General features: G+C 45.1%; 1 protein-coding gene across 1 annotated transcript in view; it reads left to right on the top strand.

Moving 5' to 3' along the window:
• The window catches only part of SLC41A2 (solute carrier family 41 member 2), a 402,292-nt gene that overhangs the window by 75,824 nt on the left and 312,594 nt on the right, over positions 1 to 13,874 (top strand). Inside the window, exon 3 of the mRNA XM_085653261.1 lies at positions 5,511 to 5,618. Within this exon, the coding sequence (XP_085509387.1) occupies positions 5,511 to 5,618 (108 nt within the window). The remainder of the gene's footprint in view (positions 1 to 5,510; positions 5,619 to 13,874) is intronic.

Here is a 13,874-nt window from a genome sequence, read left to right as displayed (position 1 = left end):
GTTTCGGCCACCCACCAGGAACTCTGTGTGCCCTCTCAATGACAGACAAAGAATTTAGACAAGCCTTTAGGTTGCAGATGGTTAAGAATAAGGTCCTTGATGAAAAGAGCTGTAGCTTGCCCTTCCGCCTTCTCCGGAACTCCAAGAATGCGAATGTTGTTGCACCTGGTACGTCCCTCATAGTCGTCCAACTTGCTTTCGGTGAATTTTCAGTAGGTTTGCAAGTCTTGAATTCCGTTTTGTAGGTGTGAGGTATCATCTACTAGGCTTGCCATTGTAATCTCTGCCTCTTTGACTTTTTCGCTGATTTTTGTGAGGTCTGCCCTGATGAGCGTTACTTCCGAAGAGATTGAGTCCATTTTCTGCTCCAGTAACGCTCTGACCCCGGTGATCGCTTCCATGACATCTTTAAGAGTGTGTTCAGGGGTATCTCCCTCTGACCCCCCCCCCCCTCCCTCCACTGATTTGTCTCTGGGCTGCTGGTCCTGAAGTGTCACCTTAGGGAGTGCATAGTGTTCCAGTTTGTTTCACTGGGTTACTTTGGAACCCCTCGCCCCGACATCTTGGCCCATTCTGACTTGGTCACTGGTTTGTTCTTGGCCTGTGAGGTGCGGGGGTGCTGCTCACTACACTTCACCGTCAGAGTGGCAAGGGAGTGTGTTTCCATAAGATTCCGAGCTCCCGATACCAGACTGCGAATGTCTCCCTTTTAACATAGACTTCTCCCCCACTAGCACCTTTTCCGGGATACTTGTATATCGCCCTCCCGGAACTTTGGGAAAATTTCCTAATACCCTTCCCCCCACTATGGCCAACCTAGCATGTATCCCATCTAATTTTACACTATTAGGGGATTTTAACATCCATTTTGATGACACCTTGGACCATACCGCCCTAGAAATAACCAGCAGCCTCTTCACACTGCAATTTAAACAACTAGTGCTTAAACTGACCCACACCAAAGGTCACTTATTTGACCCCGTTTTTAGTAATTGCGCAGATCTCATAGTGGGAACTCCCTCCCCCCTTCCGTGGATGGACCACTTCCTGATTTCCCCCCCCACTTTCCTGGGTCACCCCAGACCCCCTCTCTCCTACCAATACAGTTACTCGTAGGGGACGAAATTGGTCAAAACTCCCCCTATCCGACTGGCTGGCGGCTCTTGAAACCTCCAGACCACCCAAAAACCCTGATCCCACTGTAGCCAATGAGGATTACAACAGATGGATTTCCAACTCACTAGACTCTGTACTCCCTATGAAACGCACCGAACCTAAGCGCAGCACCGGGAGTGCTCCCTGGTATTCCTCTGGATTACAGGAAAGAAAACGTCACTGTAAAAAATTAGAGAGGCGACTGGATTATTCCCCTTCCAGTAAAACTGCATATAGAGAAGCGATAAAAAATCTCCCAAAACTAAATTAAAATCGCACAATGGACCTTTTTCGAAAAAAAAAATTTATGCAGCTACCTCCAGGCCCAAGGAAATATATCGCATTGCGAAAACCCTCCTCAAGCTCCCAGAAAAACCTCCAAACCACACCAACGCACAAACCCGCTGTGACAACTTGGCAGAGTTCTTCTTCCAAAAAATACAAACCATTTATACCTCCTTTTCCCCCACTCAGATTCACACTCTGCCCACCAAATCTCCTGAATCAGGGCTCCAGCCCCTAGCTACACTTCAATCCCTCCCCCTTTGTAATCACACCATGCTAGAATCCATTATGCATCAGGTGAAATCCGGCTCCCCCAATAACCCGGCACCCCCGTGCACCCTGCTGCCAGTCACCGGCAAAATCCTACCCACCATACTCGACTTGCTTAATACCTCCCTATCTGCCGGCACTGTCCCGGTTCCCTGGAAGCGGGCTATAGTTAAAGCCCTCCTCAAAAAACCCAACCTAGACCAAGATAACCCCAGTAATTATCGACCAATCTCCCTGTTACCTTGGCTGAGCAAGATTCTTGAGAAAAATGCCAATTAAGTATTGGCGGAGTTCTTAGAGACCAACCACCTGCTCGACCCCACCCAGATGGTATTCCGCCCCATTCATGGGATGGAAACCACCCTGATTGCAGTGACGGAGGAGGCCAGGAAGATCCTGGATCAAGGAGGCTCTGCAGCAATCATCCTCCATGACCTAAGTGCCGCCTTCGACACTGTAAGCCACAACATTCTATTACATCGACTTACCAGCTTAAGAGTCTCGGGAAAAGCGATTGCCTGGTTTGAATCCTTAATTTCAGACCGCTCCTTCCAGGTTTTTGAGGGCAAAATCACATCCCCCGGCAAACCTCTTGGCTGCGGTGTGCCGCAGGGTTCTTTTCTGAGCCCTACGCTATTCAATATATATATATGAGCCCCCTAGCTGAGATTGTCCGCCCCTTCGGGATAAAAATAATCACCTATGCCGACGACACTCAGCTAGTGGTGGCTTTAAATCAACCATACACCACGCATAACAGCCTGAAGGACTGCTTAGAAGAAGTGACCAAACGGATGACATTGTCATGTCTCAAGTTGAACGGAGACAAAACTGAACTGATGCTCTTAGTTAACTCCCCCAAGCTCACCATCGACTCATTGTGGCCTACCTGTCTTGGCCCTGCTCCCATGCCAAAGGACACAATCAAGAGCCTGGGCATCTGGTTGGACAAGTCCCTTAACTTTAATTGTCAAGCAGCTAAACTTTCAGCCACTTGCTTCGGTCTACTCAGGCTTCTACGGAAAATTCTCCCCTTACTGCCTCTCCAAGCGAGACAGATCATGGGCCAGGGTCTCATTCCGTCTCGCTTGGATTTTGGGAACGCCCTCGACTCCCAGTTAAACCCGGTCTAAAGAGCCTTCACTGGCTCCCAGTCAGGGAAAGAATTTAATTTAAGGCCCTGTGTATCGCCCACCGAGCCTTTTAAAAAACGGGCGCTGCCATCAATCAATCACTGATCACCCCCAACCACCTGAACAGACAGCTCAGATCAACATCTTCTCTCCTCGCAACAGTGCCCAGGATTAAGAGAGCCAGATGTGGGGGCCGTTCGTTCTCTTATAATTCGGCCAAACTTTGGAACTCCCTTCCCCTCCATCTGCGATCAGATCCCAACTTGCTCTCCTTCCGCAAACATTTAAAAACCCTGCTTTTTAACAAACCTGAATAGTCTCCAATTGTTCAACTACACGCGTTGTCCGTAGTGCTAGGACGCCTGAGGGTAGCTATCGCGCTTAACAAATGTTTTTTTCATTTCATTTCGGGTCCCACCGGACTGTGTGGAGGGGAAGACGCAAACAGGGCCCCCCCCCCTCTGTATCACCGCTGATGGGTACTGGAAGGTGGGAATGGAATGTTCAACGGCTTAGTAATGGCGCAGTAATCGTCACTCAAGGTGCCTCCAGTTTACGTACCTGTCTCGACCACCGCCAAAGCTTAGGAGTAGGCTGCTGCCCAAGCGCGATGGTTGCAATCTGGATATCCCTCTGGTCTTTAGGTCTATCAGTGCCTGGGCCCTGGCAAGTTGCGGGGACCGTCCCGGGATCCGGCGTGGACTGATTGGGGTCACACCAGTTCCTCCCTCTGTAAGTATTTGGGCCTCGGTTGTCTCCGGGGGTCGCCCGCGGGGCCAGAGTCAGTGCCCCAGGCCCCCCTCTTGCCTCAAGACTCCACCTTCTCGGCAGTGTGTCCCCTCCGAAGTTGCGAGACCTCACGATGGGGCCTCTGTGTCTCAGCACGGGCGCACCGCCACCAGGCCGGTCTCACCTCCGTGGTTGATCCGCTGCTGGTCCTGAGCCTTGTCTGCCGGAGGGGTGCTGTGTTGCCAGTTGCTGCTCCTGACTCAGAGCGGTGTGACCCGTGCCGGCACAGGCCTGAGCACCAGGGTCGCATCAGGCACTGGCCGTCGTGCATCGCTACTCCACCGGCCTCAGGGTTTACTCGGCGGCCCAGTCTCAACTCCAGCGAAGGCCCTTACTGGCGGCAGCTGTAACTTTGGCCGCGAACGTCTCACAGCCTCGGGACTTGGCTCGCTAGGGTTGGTACACCTTCCGACGATGGAATCCCCTCTCAGGGATCGGATTTATGTGGCTGATAGGCGGGAGGGAGACAGTTTACACAGGGCGACTCTACCTTGCGGCCATTGCGCTACGCTGCATAGCCACGCCCTCTCACATCAGAAGAACTGATTTCAAGTCCTGTTCATGAATTTAGCTAATCACCCTGAAGAAGTCTTGGCTTACCACATTTTAAATTGTGTTGAAGGAGTTTTTGAATAAATATAAACAAACCCATCTAAAACATCATGTGTAGACTCATGAAACAAACTTTAGTAATTGTAAATTTGTTCTGGAGCAGGTAAAAATGTGTTCACATTCCTAAAATGTTTAGAATAGGGAAGTGTGAGGATCTCTAGCAGCTGGGTCCTTTTCTGGGGTTTGCACCAACAAACGTTTTTAACTGCATAGTACAGTGATATGGGGTGGGGATATTACTAAATCTGTTTGTGGTGTTTTGACTTATTTACATCTAAAAACAGGGGTGAGTTTTAGCACCATGGTTGGTAAATATATATATGACAGTTATTGCAGAAGTACTCCTGAACATCAGCTCCCATCTGCCAATTTTGGCTCATGAGGAAATAGGATGTCTTCTGTATGCAGATGATGTAGCCCTATTAAGCCAAACGGCAAAAGGAATGCAACGCAGCATGAAGACCCTAAAATGTTATATGGACATCCAATGGTTAGAGTTATTAGAGAGGATTATATTAGTCATAAAGGACAAACCGTTATCACTCAAATTATACAACAAGCACTGAAACCTGACCTACGTGGGAGATAATTATTATTTAGAAGCAAAACGGTGGTTTAATAGTAAGCCGCTGTATTAAGAGAAACACATTGTAGGAATTAATGTTTATAACATTCGTTTTCACACGACTTTTTAAAGGTTTTATAGGTATTCTCTTTAATATGAAAACAATTTGACAAAATGGTCTTGGAGAATGTTTTAGAGTGAAAGTAAAGAAATTGTTTATTTTCATGATACTCAATGAATGGATTTCATTGTAATGGTTTTTATTGACTAACCACTTAATAATATAATGTTTATTATTATTTGTCTGCTTTAAAAAAAAAAAAAAAAGCACACAGTATGACTTGCAAAAGAAGAGTGAAAAACGATGTGACGCTTATTTAATTAAAAACTGTTTTAAACAATGCGTTTGGCTTAGCATTTAACATTAACACTGAACATAATTTTTTCCTTCGTGCTTATGTTTTGTCTGCATATATTTTAATGCGTGTCTGATATTTAGCAGACAAGCATATACAACACCTTTAGTGCAAATATAACGATATTAAAAAAATTCACACTAATGACATTTTTTTTTTTTACAGAATTGTTAGGGAAATCATCACCATTTAAATGTTTATTATAATGCACTTTCAAAGGGATTTATAATCAAATGTTATCTTTTAACATATAAGCAACAATTAATTTTGCTCTTCTTTCAACAGCATTGGGATGTGTTCAAAAATATTACAGAAGTTTTTATCTTGGTTCCTGCCCTTCTTGGTCTGAAGGGTAATTTGGAAATGACTTTGGCATCTAGGCTTTCAACAGCAGTAAGTTGTCTACATTTTAACATGGGAGTAAGAGTATTGTTTCAAATGTAGCACAAACACCCATACCATTCCATTGTGACTGTATTGCGACCAAATGACATAAAATGTGTGTAATACATCCTTTTTAATATGTAGCAGGAAAATGACTTCTTTAGCATTGCAAGTTATCCGATAAAAAGAATTTCAACGTTTGTTATCTGCACTCAACCTGCAGATCTTGTTTGAATGATACATTGTTTACATTTTACAATTGTCACATGGAGTATCCTGGTCTGTTGGGTGTTGTATTTTAGACCTGTAATGAGTTTTTTGGAGGTCCAATCCCATGTCCGCAATTAACGGTGAAGGTTCCTCTACCTTGTTGGCAAAACAGACACAGCTCTTGATTGTAACCTAAACAATGTAAGGAGTTCCACAGAGACTACTTCATGATTGAGCTGTTTTAATAGTTTCAAATATGTTTTGTCCCCCCGCTGTATGATACAAAGACTATTATAAGTTTGAATTCACCTTCATAGTTTCCAAACACGGAATGCTCAATTCCCCTCAACAAATACGTTTTTCAGAAACTCTACCTTTCCGTAAGTGCAGGACATAGGCCTTTGTTAGATCAGATACTTTTCCAATAAAGAAAATAGATTTTGCACCTCTCCCTTTGATTGCTGAATTGAAATGTCGAGGGCTAATCTTCTCTTATTTGAAACTCTCTGCATCTAATCTAGAAACCATGATTGCAGAGCAGAAGGACTCCATTAGGGTTCAATATAAAGAAAATGGCTGGGGAATTGCTGTTTTGCTATTGGTAAGAGGATGTGTTCTTTGACCTTTTTTTATAAATCACATTTGGTTATTCACTTGTTTTTAAAAAATCACTTAAATCATGCACAGTCTGACATTGTCCCCTGCAACAACATTCTCCGTGGATATTAGTTCTCTATTTCCAGAAGTGGCAGACATAAATGTGATTGGCTCATGCAATTCTTCAAGTAAGAACATTCTTTCCATGGGTAAGGTAATTTGGTACTGGCCAGTCTTCCGCTTAAACCAATGAAACCTCCATATGTGGAAAGACAGTTTTCTTGCTTTATATCGTTTTTGCAAGAAGATGTGGTCAACCCCGAGATTTCTTGGCTTTATAACCCTACCTATTCCCTTTTTCGTTATTGGTGCTTTCTGCACTTGCCTTTCACACAATGCAGATAGCAAAACAAAATTCCAAACATGAAATATATAGCAAACAATATGTAAAAGTCAAAGTATTTGTGTAACGTGTAAAATTAAAGACTAATTTAATCCATGATAGAAAATTCAATTCAGTTAGAGTCCGTTTCATTCCACACAGAAAGTAGATGGGAGTTACAAGCACAATAGATTGCTACCTGGCAAAAAGTTTGCAGGAAACGCACAAATCCGTGGAAAGTTTAGTTGATGATCTCATGGAATGAGACAGTAAAACAATTTTGAGGGGCATAGTTGCAGTTTTGCAGTTGGGTTGTTTTAGTCAACTCCCTGCTTCTCCAGAGGGTTTCCAGTAAGTTGGGCGTTTCACAGCTGGAACACCTGGGCCTCTGAATTCTTTTCACCAACTTGTAGTCCCATCACCAGGCCTGGGCCACCTTGGTTCTCATCAAGCCATTGTCTTGTTTAACAAGCTTCCCAAGGTTTCTGCTCTTGTAGTTTCATGCTAATGATGGTCCTTGTGTCTTGGACCACTGCCCTTGCTTCCTCTCTACCACTTTGGATCTGCTTATTGGGAGTTCTCACCGGTGAAGGCAAAATGTGTATATTCTTTATGACAAATTCCTTTTCTTGTGAACAGTGATTGCATCAGCACTGTCTAAGTTAGAAGGTTACCCTGGGGCACTTGTGTCACAGGTAAACCTATGCCTGAGTATGCTGCACCTTGAGTTTTTAGGCTCTTCCTTAGATCTTGGCTTTCCTGGGAGTTTGGCCATATCAGCTTCTTGGGAAGAGATTAAAATCAGTAGTTCGCCCTAGGAGAGGCGTCAAGAAAGATGAGTGTCTTGAGTAAGTATTAGGCTCACACTGATCTCCCCCTTTCCCATTTCCTTCATAAAGTGAAACAGTCTCTGGGTCTCTTCACTGTAGTGGTTCAATTCAAGGTTATTTTGGGCAGGAATGCTGGTCAAAGTGACCTCTTTGGTGGTGTCTCTCCTACTAGCCAGACTTTCTTGTGTCACTATCATTGTGACCTGTTTGAATAGGTCTTTTTTTTTATTAAGTGGAGACTGAGACAGGGGCAAAGATTGGGTTGGAGAAGAGCTCAAGCTTCTTTCTTGCCTCCTTGCACTCTCCGTCTCTCCTGATTGCCAGCCTTTATTTCTACATTTGTTTCCTCTCTTGGGTAGTTAAGATAGGTTGTGCAAGGTTGGCCTTGATTGAGGATTCCACTGGGGCCACTGCCAAATTTAAGTAGTTGTCTACATGTACCATTTTGAACTCCACTGATACTAGAGGAACCTGCTCACTTTTAACGTCTTTACTGTTGCTTGTAGCTTTAATTTAGTATAAAATAGTAACTAGCGAGTATGACCCCTGAAAGCAGCACTTGTTACTGCTGGCAAAGTGAAGGATTGCTATGGCTTGGTTGAGAGGACCTCCACTCATGCTAGGGCCTGGATATGAGATGTTGTCTACTGTATTGAATCAGCTGGTTGCTTCACTGTGTTGCAACCTGGGCAAGTAGGCTCAAGGACCCCCCTCCAGAATTAACTAGAGAGGAAAGACTGCTGTGGGTGAGGGGGGCTGCAGGGGTTCTGGCTGTTTATAGGCAGTCAGTGGATAATAATATGGAGTTATAGTTACCTGTGGATAGGGTGTGCAGGAGGGGGCACCCCGATAACATTATCACATGGGATAACTGGGTCTCGTACATTAGTATACTCAAGCTCAACTGTCTCATTTGGCTGAACTGGGGATACTGTATCATATGCTCTGCTGTATGTCCTCATATTTAAAGATGTGATTTGGTACCTGCCATGATTAAGCTATGATACACTGCTTGATTACCATTGTTGACATATGGCTTTGATGATATGTGTTGGGATGGGAAAGTTCCTCGCATGGTGATGAATGTGCATCCCTGCCCTGAGGGCCCCAGCTGCAATAATGTCTGGATCCCTGCAACTGATTTTTGTTGTCATGGGCAAACGCGGACAATGCGTATGCACCATGACTTAGGACGGTTTCACGGATTGCAGTCTTTTTGGACTGGGAGGGGCAATCAAAGCACTACCCTCATAGTGATGAAAGGAAGAGTCAGGCTCTTCTGGAAACTTCAAAGGTTGCTCTTTGATTCAGAGAGCAGTCACTGGGAAGGGCCCTGGACACATCTAAGGAAGGAGAAGGGGCTGATAAGAGAATCATAAAGAGTGGGGCAGAGGCTCTGGGGTAACCTTTTGATACACATTTCACTCTGGCTGCCATCCAGGTGTGAAACCCTGGTCACTCCCATGGCATGTGCTGTAGGGCTATCAGATTTGGATTTGCTCCTGCTGTGACAGGCTGCTTTCTGGAGGAAGAGCAGGGCAGAGGAGAGGGCACTTCAAAAGGAAGCAGACCCCCAACATAGACTTCAATAGCTCAAACTCCAAATCACATTTGATGTATGGAAGTGGACCTCAAGGCCTCAAGATCTTCAAAACTGTGAACTTTTAAACAGCAAGATGAGCTGTGCGAGGAGGAGAAGCTCTCCAAGACCTCTGCCTGTGACCAGGACTGGGGTCCTAGGCCTGCCAGTCTCCCAGCTGGGCGATGGGACATTACCAGGTAATCCCAGACCTCCTTCCCTCTTGCACAGCAGTGCCTGTCAGCTTGTGAAGACTAGTGGTCCCTGTGAGGAAGAGGAGAGTGTTGGAGGGAGCGAATTCAAGAGGGGGATCCTGACAATTGGATCCGTCTCGCTTGGTGTTAGGAGATGGCTGCTGCTCTGGTTACGTTGTTGCCCGCCTGCAGTGTAAGGTCAGCGACTCCCCCCGTATGCAAGATGAGGGCTACCGTGAACTTTTTAATGTACCAATCGGGTCATTGCCCTTGTATGCCATGGGGGGTCACCAGCAGAAGGCAAGGAACGTGGTCTGGTAGAGACCGTCGTCGTGAGGAGGAGGCTGCTGTGGTGACTCGAGCGGGCCCAAGCCCTGACTGAAGACGAGCACCAGGAACGTCACCCCCTCTCCTTGTGGGGAGGATCCCAGAAGACTTGCGAGCATCGGAAGAGCATCAAGCACCCCCCCCCCCCTCCCTGAGCTGCCGCTTCCGCAGGACTTCGTGTGAGAAACTCAAGTACATCTGACTGCTGCCCCTCCCGGGGCAAGTGTGAAGAACTACTGGAGACAGACACAAAACAGGTTCAGTGCATCATGAAAGGGGTGTGTTCGGAGACTCTGGTTGTTCACACACTGCTGGTGTGGGTAAAACTGGGTAGAAACTTACCTTCCATCTAGCGCTTCGGCGCTGGAACATTTTTTACTTTAATAAGAAGTTGAAATGGGACTCCTGAGACTCAGACTACTAGTCTGGCTGAATGGTACCTATAGTGAATCCGGAATAACCACTACCGCTAGCGAAAGGGGAGGGGAACTCCAGAACCCACCTACAAAAACACATGAGCCCTGAACTCAGGGGACTGTGTATATTGCTTGTGAATGCTGTGTTTTACTTTGTGTTTGTATATAAATACAATTGTTTTCATAATAGCAAGTATTTGACTGGACAATCATTTATTGCTGCTGTATGTATTTTGAGCTGTGAGCCTGTGTTTACCCTCCTGTATATACCTCCCCTCCCCATCTGGAACCCACCCCACCCCATGAAGCCTTGGACAACTCGACTTCACACTACCACTGTTAGTCAAGTGCTGAAGGGGTAATTTGCCCAGTTACTTATTCTATGGTATGTTGGGCCCCTGAACATCAGGAGTAAAAGAAAAACTTCTCAAACCCCACGATTGGGCCCAGTAGCTCCTGCAGTGTGTCATGGGCCTCTGAACGTGCTCTGACAAAATGTTAGTCTTTTTTTTTTTTAAAGGCATTATCTCTAAAGGCCTCTGATTATACGAGTTTAATCATGTTTTTGGAGGCTGGCAAACTTGCGAATGTGTACACTGGGAAGGGTGAAATATCCCCACGCCTCCCTATAGGTCCCCCTTTCTTCTTTTTCGCTCTTTATTGGCCCCTATGCCTACTGTGATACCCCAGGAAATCAGCTCTGGAATACAATTTTACTTCTGAGAAATCAGCGACTGGCCCGTTCTGTGGTAATACTCCTGTTGGTGAAGGCATATTTTGTCTAAGGTCTGAAAATAATGGAGTAGGGGGTCTTCCCCTTTTTAGGTCTCGCCTGGCGTAGACTGCGCAGACATGCGCAGTCTCGCTGACGAGATTTAATGATTTAGAGTAGCTTTCACTAGCTGGGTTTAAGCCCCGCCCCTCTTTTCCATTGGCTGGCGTCACCGTTTATGCTAAACTGTGGCCAGCCATTGGAAAAGAGCGTCCAGTGACGTACACTTTTCTCTTTTAGAGCCGTCCCAGTTGGACTGGCTCGGTTGCCTTACGTGTGTGGTAAAAGCTTTCTTATCTTTATGGGGCCATGTGTTTCAAACACATGAATGAATGAATGATAACATTTATAAAGCGCGGGCTTTCACTCCAATGGAGCATCTTGGCGCTGAAAGGGCTGGTGTCAGAAAAGAATCATCTCAAATATCACAATGTTGAAGGGTTTAGATAAGAGAAAGGGTCAAACTATCTGGGGCTGTAAATATCCAAGTTTTCAGTTTTTTCCTAAACATAGATTCTGACTGTGTAAGTCTCAGATAAGAGAGTAAGTAGTTCCAGGCTTTAGTTCCCAGGACTGCCATGGACTTTCCTCCTCTGGACTTCAGACGGAAATGTGGGGGTACTAGACGATTTTCTTTAGCTGATCTCAGATTGCGAGCAGGTACATAAACTTTCAATCTAGACCTGAGATAATTAGGACCACTTTGTTTTACCGCTTTAAAGGTAATTACAAGGATTTTAAAAAGAATTCTCTTATGTATGGGTAACCAGTGGAGGGTTTGGAGAGCCTCAGATGATGAAGACCCTTTAGATAGATTCAGTACCATTCGGGCCGCTGCATTTTGCACTGTCTGCAACTTTTTTAAAGTACTTTTCTTAATGCCTGCATAGAGACTGTTGCAATAGTCTAATCGTGAGAGAATTGTGGCCACTGCCACGGACTTGCGGGGCTGTGGCAGCTAGAAATTCAAAGAATTTCTTCAGAGTCTTTATCCAATAAAAACAAGTTCCTGCAACCGATATGGCCTGCTGATGAAAAGAGAGAGAGGTATCAAATCGTACTCCAAATTTTTTTGCCGTGTCCACCGTGTTAAGGGGGGGAGGGGGGGCTGCGCCAATTGGCCACCACATTTTAGGTGAGAAAATATTACATTTACCCAACAGCAAAATCTCCGTCTTTTGGCTATTACATTTTAAATGGTTGATGTTCATCCACCTAAATATAGCTGAAAGACAATGTTGGAAGTTTTCCTCAGCTACAGTAGATTCTTTGTCAAGAGTGAGGATAAGCTGTGTATCATCAGCATAAGATAGCGTCTCAATATCAAAAGATGATCTAAGCTCAAGCAGGGGTACCATATAAATATTAAAACGTGTGGGGCTCAGAATCGAGCCCTGAGGTACCCCGGAACACAGCTGCCTCTCAGAGATATAGCTACCTAGCATAACTGATTGTCTTCTATTTTCCAAGAAAGACAATAGCCAGGCTAGAGCCTTCTGCGAGATCCCTACTTTTCCTAGCTGTTTACCCAAGACTGTATGGGAGACGGTATCGAATGCGGCTGAGAGATCCAACAGAATCAGCGCTGCCATTTGTCCCTGATCAAGTGCAAATTTTAACATCTCAGTAGTATGTAGCAGCGCTGACTCTGTTGAGAACCCAGCCCTAAAACCCGATTGTCTGGGGTGTAGCACATTATTTAGTAGGAGGAACTCGTTTAGTTGATTGTTTACAAGTTTCTCTGTAATCTTACTTAGGCAGGGCAATAATGAGATCGGTCTGAGGTTTGTCAGTACGGTTGGATCCGTAAGATGCTTTTTTTGGAGGGGTTTGACTGATGCAACCTTCCAGCTATCTGGTACTACTGCCTGTCTGAGAGAGGAATTAACAATCTGATTGATAATAGGATTGACTGTTTTGATCAGTGCGTGTAAAACAGGGCAGGGGTCCCCTAGGGAACCTGATTTACAGGACACGATAGCCTGTCTAGACTGGTCAAGGGTGATCTCACTAAAGTGATCTAGCCACGATATATTTTCATGATTGTAAATTGACTTTCCAGAAGGTAGGGGGTCCACTGGGAAATCCTTTCTCAAATTACTAATCTTGACATCGAAATAGTCCGCTATTTGATCACATAGTTGCTGTGATGGGGGAATTTCTTGATTGAATATCTTGGGGTGGGTAAAAGACTGAGCAATTTTAAAAATCATCTTCTGGTCAGATGCTGCCTGTTCAATAAGATTTGTGTAATAAACCCTCTTTTCATGTTTGATCATCCTGTGGTAGTTTTTTAATACTGTTCTAAAAGTAATGAGATCCTTGTTATTATAATGCCTCCTCCAATTGCGCTCGAGATTCCTGCATTTACCTTGCATCTCTTTAAGCTGAGAGGTAAACCAGGGGGCAGAGGTTTTTCCCAAGGGGGTTGTACTACATGGGGCCATTTGGTAAGCTAAGGTAGTCAGCCAGTCATTGAAAATCCCTGTATCAGTAACCGGGTCACCTGTTAAAATGGGTTTACTTAATTCTGCCAATCTATGAAGATTTGGGTTTGAAATGCATTTTATTCCATTTCCTATTTACAGTTTTGCAAAGTAATTCCGGAGTTTGAGTAACTGCATGTAGTGAACTTTCAGCAATCTCAAAAGGGATATACTTGTGGTCAGACCACCTTAATGTAGTAGGGACATCCACTGTAAGTTGATGTCATGGCCCCATAAAGACAAGAAACCTTTCATGGCAGAAGGAAAGCAGGCCGCATGTTTATTTTTGCATCTCGCTTAAAGTGACAGCGCAATGCAAAAATAAACCGTGGCTGACTGGCGAGCGCTTTTTTTTGCGTGCGTTTTTTCCTTGTTCTTTATGCCGATTAAAAGTAGAGTTGATGCAAATCTAGCCCAGCACGCATGCGCAGTGCCGCCGCCACCACACAGCATGCATATACCTGCTACTGGG

This window comes from Triturus cristatus, chromosome 4_1, assembly GCF_964204655.1.
Source record: "Triturus cristatus chromosome 4_1, aTriCri1.1, whole genome shotgun sequence".
Lineage (NCBI taxonomy): Eukaryota > Metazoa > Chordata > Amphibia > Caudata > Salamandridae > Triturus > Triturus cristatus.
Note: the sequence above shows the minus strand (reverse complement) of the source record. Positions and strands in the feature narration are given on the sequence as shown.